General features: G+C 35.7%; 1 protein-coding gene across 1 annotated transcript; it reads right to left on the bottom strand.

Annotated features, from left to right (window-relative positions):
- Positions 1-2858: 2858 nt before the first annotated feature.
- On the bottom strand, positions 2859-4930 carry LOC109219999. The gene is made up of 3 exons (XM_019384458.1): positions 4606-4930; positions 3606-4194; positions 2859-3468 (listed from the first exon to the last, which is right to left on the bottom strand). Exons 1-3 carry the CDS (start codon positions 4928-4930, stop codon positions 2859-2861), a joined length of 1524 nt encoding a protein of 507 aa, XP_019240003.1.
- Between the last annotated feature and the right edge of the window lie 1121 nt (positions 4931-6051).

Below are 6051 nucleotides of genomic sequence, written 5' to 3'. Positions count from 1 at the left end.
AACAACACAAATAGTTAGAACTGAGGAAAGAGGAATGACGGGTGAGTAAAATAGGAATTATTTCAGATAACCAAGGAAATGGAAGAGCTATGAACACCTAAGCAAGGAGCATAACCAGCAGATATTGCCAATTCAATTTGTGCAGTCAAATTTACTATAGGATCTGTTGTTAAAATTTTTTTGAACCTGTTTTCCATCAATTCCAATTGCATCGTCCTAAAAGAATATAATAAACAACACAAAGAATCAACAAATTGAGATGTAAAAAGATAGACAATGTCGTTATTTTAACTAAACTACCATCAATATGTTTTGCCTTAGTTGAGGGTAGTAAGATCTGTTGTTGCTTCTTCTGCTTGGATGCTCTCCTCATCTTCATACCTGTTGGTATTTTTACTTCTTTTTTTCTCAAAAATTAGATTAGTGTAATGAAAAAATTTAGCAGCAAACTAAGACAGAGTAGAAAGTGTATGTAGTAAGCTTTAGAGAGAATTCAAGTCTGGCTCATAGTATTGCACATAATATATATATTGTCATATGTAACATCAAAGAGGTAAGTAGAAATTCATTAGCTAAGAGTAAGAACCATATCAAACATACGCAGCCCAGTTAGAATGCGGAAGTATATCTCACAAGTCTTTTCCTCAAGGAATATAACATAGCCAACCATCGCTAGGTGAGGCTAATCCTGAAGTTTCAGCTGCTAGAGAAGATAATTTTGTCTTCAAGTGGACAGACTTGTGAGAGCTCCAAGATGCCTTGAAACAATCCTGCGTGCTGACAAGAAGCATCTTGCATCAAAACCGAAGTACGAAGCTAATGACCAGAGAAGACAAAGATGTAACTATTTTTTATCGAAAGAAAGCCTCATCTCATTAGGCTTCCATTTTTTTGGTTCACAATCACAGCACACAGCAGCAGATAAGTTTTCAAGTTCCACTTTACATTGGTCTCATAGACAGGTAGTTGCAAGAAAATGCAGTGAATGAAAATAAAAAAATACGCTGAAGGGAATTCATTGAAAGTGTGATTAGAGTAAAAATATAGAACAAAAAGGAATCAAAGATGTATAGCATCATTATTATCATATAGTAAGGAATAAGTGAGTACCATGGCTATGTGCACCCTGTCATTGTTATTCACGTGCAGTATTTGATCAACAACAAATTCAAAGTATAAATTTTATTTGGTTGTACAGCATTATTATCGGCTATAGGCGGTTCACCCTCGGTTGTTTAGCATTATTATTGGCATCATGCGGTTCGTCCTCATCATCAATCTTCCATGATATACTTAGTTATCAAGTAACACAACAATGAGAACTGATCATAATTAATTAATTTTTAAAAAAACTATACAATTATGAACGTCCTTAATGGTAGAAACAAATACCTCGTGTTTATTGCAACTGTAGGACATATATTTTGGAAAACTTCTTTGTAAACAATATTTTTAATGAACACAAGGTCTTCTATGTGGTCGTCAGCATTTAGTATGGTTAATCCTTGTCTTGTTACTCTGGAGACAGCTACATATAATTGGCCATGGGTGAATACTTGTTTCGAAAGATACAATCCAATATGGTTTAGAGATTGTCCTTGACTTTTATTGATTGTCATGGCAAAACATGGCACTAAAGGAAGTTGTCGTCTTTTAAGCTTGAATGGCCACTTTGAATCATTAGGCGACATAATTATGCTTGGAATTGTGACTATCGAGCCAATATTTTTTCCAGAAATGATGTTTGCGCTGACGGACCAGTTACCAAGATGCATGACGATCAATCTTGTTCCATTTCATATGCCTTCACTTTCGTTTAGGTTTCTGAGAAGCATAACTGGGGTGCCAAATTTTAAATGTACATCATGAATAGGGATGCCAGGGAATCGTAAGCTGCTCAAAAATTCAATTGGGTACAACAGATCTTCATCATTAGTATTCACGCTTGCTTTACATATACATTGTCTGAGCTAAAATATTTTCTTCCTTCACCTGGTAGCATTTTCATAATTGTATCATTCAACTCATGCACCATTTCATTTTTTGGCGTTAGTATTTCTCTTTCTTTCAAATATGTTGGGTAATTATACTTCCGCAAGAGGGATGGGTAAACTACCTCGACAATTGATCCGATTGGATCGTTGGATGGTTTGACACATACATCGGGTGGTAATTTAATAAGCTCTTTATTAATATCATCGTAAAAGGAGCCATTTCCAATTTTTAGCAACCATTTGTCGAAAGTCGATATTTTAGCAGCCTCAGAATCGCTTACTCTTCTACTATCGAGACGCATGTTTTGCTTCAACTCATAAATTGTAAAAGAATGGCCACAAGTAAGAGGAGTTTAGTGACACATCAACAATATCAGCTCGTGTACCCTTTTGAATTACTGATAGTATTTGACAAAAATCACCACCAAATACGATTGTAAGGCCTCCAAAAGGTTTGTCACAACTATTTTCATACCTCACCCGGAGGATATCTCTCAAGGTCTTGTCTAAGGCTTCAAAACAAAATTTATTTGTCATTGGTGCTTCATCCCAAATGATCAAGGAAGTTTTCAAGATAAGTTCAGCTAACTGACAGCCTTGTTTTATATCACAAGTTGACTCTGAGCTAACATCCAAAGGAATATGAAATCGTGAATGAACTGTCTAGCATTTGGTAATAACAAAGTAGCTATACCAGAAGTAACAATAGGGAGAACTATTTTTGATTGTGATCTAATCTTAGCTATTATTGTATTCCATAGAAATGTCTTCCCAGTACCACCATGTCCACTTATAAAAATAAACGGCCTTCTTCCTTCTCAACTGAATTTATTATTACTTCATAAGCTGACTTTTGGAAAATATTTAACAGCGGGAATGATTGGTCATGCACCATTTTAGAGCATCTTTGTCATAGTCTAGCTCCTCAGTAGTGATAAGACGATTTCCGGCATTATTTAGTAAAGCTGAATCTGGGAGTGGCATTCCATCTATGTCTTTCAGACTTTTTCCGATCTTCAATAGGATGCTTTCAATCTCAAATAATGTATATGCTTCAAGTTGTTTTTTTGTCAACTGTAAATCTTTCAATCGAAATCTCTTTCTCTGTAATGATATTATATCTTCTGATAGAATCTCAAAGTTGGTCTTCCAAATTTTTCTACAATCAGTTACCTGACAGTGAATAAGTATTGTCACAAAGAGATTTCTTAACTCGTTTCCTGTTGCCCAAAGTACAGCCTCAGCCAAGCAGCCATTCCACTCTTTATCATCTTCTAGTAATCCTAAAGCGTAGCATGCATCTTTATAATTTTCGTGCGTTACTCCATTTATTCTTCTGATGCTTTCAAATGAAGTGCACCCTTTGAAAAAATTAAGCAGCATTCTCAAATAAAAACGTTCTCCACTTCCAGGATGAGCAAAGTAAATTCTACCAACTACGTTGCCATTTCTCCTTTTGGTCCAAGTTTTGTCTCTTAGAATTCCAGACAAAATGTGTAGGAAAATTAGAATATGTGAGATCGTGCCTCAGTGTACTTTCTTGTTTGCCTCAAACCATTCCGTGAATTTTGTTACTTCATGGCAGGTGTACTAAGAACGCTTTATGCTCGCCTTTCTTCTTCGAATATTATTGGATTTTTTCCCTCTAATTGAAATGGCAATCGCTCAACTGCTGGTTCTTTGTGATGTATGCCAAATTTAAATATCCTCCAGCAAGCTTCCGTAGCTGATATATATCTGCAATCTAGATATCTTTTAATCTCATCAATTTCTACAGCAGTATCTGTACATTCTACAGTTGTTGTTGCTCTATCGGATCCTTTATTGACATATTTGAACAGGTACTTCACCGACCTTGAGTAATTGCATAGCTCAACATTTATATGTGCACCAAATTTGACAATCAAGTTCTTATTGTAAGGTACAACATATCTGTTGTCTAATAAGACTCCATTTTTCTTGACCTGAGTACCTGTGTTCCTTCTCTTATAAATTGGAAATCCATCTGCATCAAATGTTGTTCGATCGTTGAATTTTTTTGGAAAATGCTTGGTGCACTTTCCTTGCTTCATACATGGGCAATGATGATTGTGTTCTCCACATGGTCCATGCATCATGAAGTTCTTGACGACATTATAACCGTCGGGATCAACCTCCAAATCAGGTATTTCTGCTGTTATTAATTTATCAATATGGTCGTCTGTGGAGGGACTCTTTAATGTGGGATGCAGGAAGAGCAATATATGTGCGTGAGGCGGTCCTCTTTTCTGAAACTCATGTGTATATAGAAATCTACGGAATTAATGGTATATGATGATAGTTAGGACGAAAGAAAATTAATAATCATACCATCAATTATTCAAAACATAAAGCTGACTTTCTTTTTAAGTATTCATTAAAGTAGTTCTTTTAAATTCCTATTAATAGTTTATTACGAAGAATTATAATTCTGTTAAATAAATCAAACCTTAATTTTGTTGTTGTTGTGTATCTATTGAGAATACATTTGTTCGTACTTGGGAAAGATAAAGCAAAAAAAAAAAAAGTAAATAAACATATTATTGATAGATGAGTGATGCCTGCAATGGGTATGTAATGATGAGCAACTTACAGGCAATTATTTTCCCAAGAGACTGTTGCTTTTTCAAATCTTGCATTAGTTGGAATAATTTTATTTGGAAAACTCTGCATATGATGTCAACCCGGCTATCATCGCCCTCTTGGTTACTTAAGCGGAGCATTTCATTTATTTCTGGCCACTCTGGGTTGCAAGTGAAAGTAAGAAAAAAATCCGGATATCCAGCCCATCTACAAATTGTCATTACATCTTGATAATTTTGAGCCCTATATCGGGGTACCCCAGTGTGCGATGAAGGCAGGATAATAGTTTTTCCTACCATTGAACAATCAGAATCACCTCTAAGAACAGCATCCATTAATCCAGCGGAAAGATCAACTCTGAGTTTTTTTTATTTATTTCGGATATAGCGGAATCTTTCTTCTTCTATTGCCATGTAGCCGTCAACAATGTACTGCTGCAATAATCTGCCAGCTAGTAGAAGAGTTTGTCCCTCATTAAGTCTTTGTTGTATTCTGAAACAATAGAATTGTCTCATTGTTAATTATTCTCGCTTGGAATTTCTGTTGTTTACGTCTGCCAAAAGAATTCCAAGTCTATATCCGTCTTCGCCATATGGGTGTATTAATGGGTATGTCATAGACATGAAACTTGGGTGTAAATCTGTGATTCTTTGAAGTCCCTTTTTCTGATGTTCTGCAATAACATCTCGTTTTGAAGTTTTCTTCAATAAGATCACCAACGATTAATCCTGCAACTTCAGAGGCTGTGGGTATATTGTATTGTTGACCATGTCTTGTCCTGTCACATAGTAGCCGTAGACGGAACAGAGATTCTCGGTGACCTCTATATCTATCCCTAGCCATCCTAAATGATTTTACCAAAATGTTATGTTCGTCTAGCGTTTGAGATAAGTCATAAACAACCTTGGGATCAATATCTTCTTGCGACAGCCAACTCATTCTGTTACTTATCTCGTTTTCAGTATCATATATATAAAGCTGAGCAAACTGTGGCTTCTTCCCAATTTCTGGTAGCAAAGAGCATATGTGATGGTAATTCTGACCGCTCATCCTCAAAACATACGGCCCCTTTGAACGATTAATAGATCCATCAATTCGCCCCCTATAGATGTGAATGTGAACATCGAGTTATAAGCCCTGATATTTTTTCGAAAGTTGACACCTAGTTGTCCAGAATCTGTTCCCAAAAGATATTTTTGATAGGGTGGTGGTGCAGTCAGTAACGTTAGTCGTACGCAGCCTTCCGTACAACACAATGAGAATTTAGGGTGTGATGTCTATGTAGTTTTTCTTGTTCGTTCTTCATACCATAAAATAACACTACAATAAAGGCATGTGTACGTAGGGGGGCCAAAATTCTAAGTTGTTGCATAATGGCGTACCAGGTTCAAAATATTAAATATTAATATAGGCATTTTATACCTAGATAATGAATTTTCTTTATTATCAAACATCA

The sequence above is a fragment of the Nicotiana attenuata genome, unplaced genomic scaffold, assembly GCF_001879085.1.
Source record: "Nicotiana attenuata strain UT unplaced genomic scaffold, NIATTr2, whole genome shotgun sequence".
In the NCBI taxonomy this organism is placed as follows: Eukaryota; Viridiplantae; Streptophyta; class Magnoliopsida; order Solanales; family Solanaceae; genus Nicotiana; species Nicotiana attenuata.
This window is presented reverse-complemented; position numbering and strand designations above follow the sequence as displayed.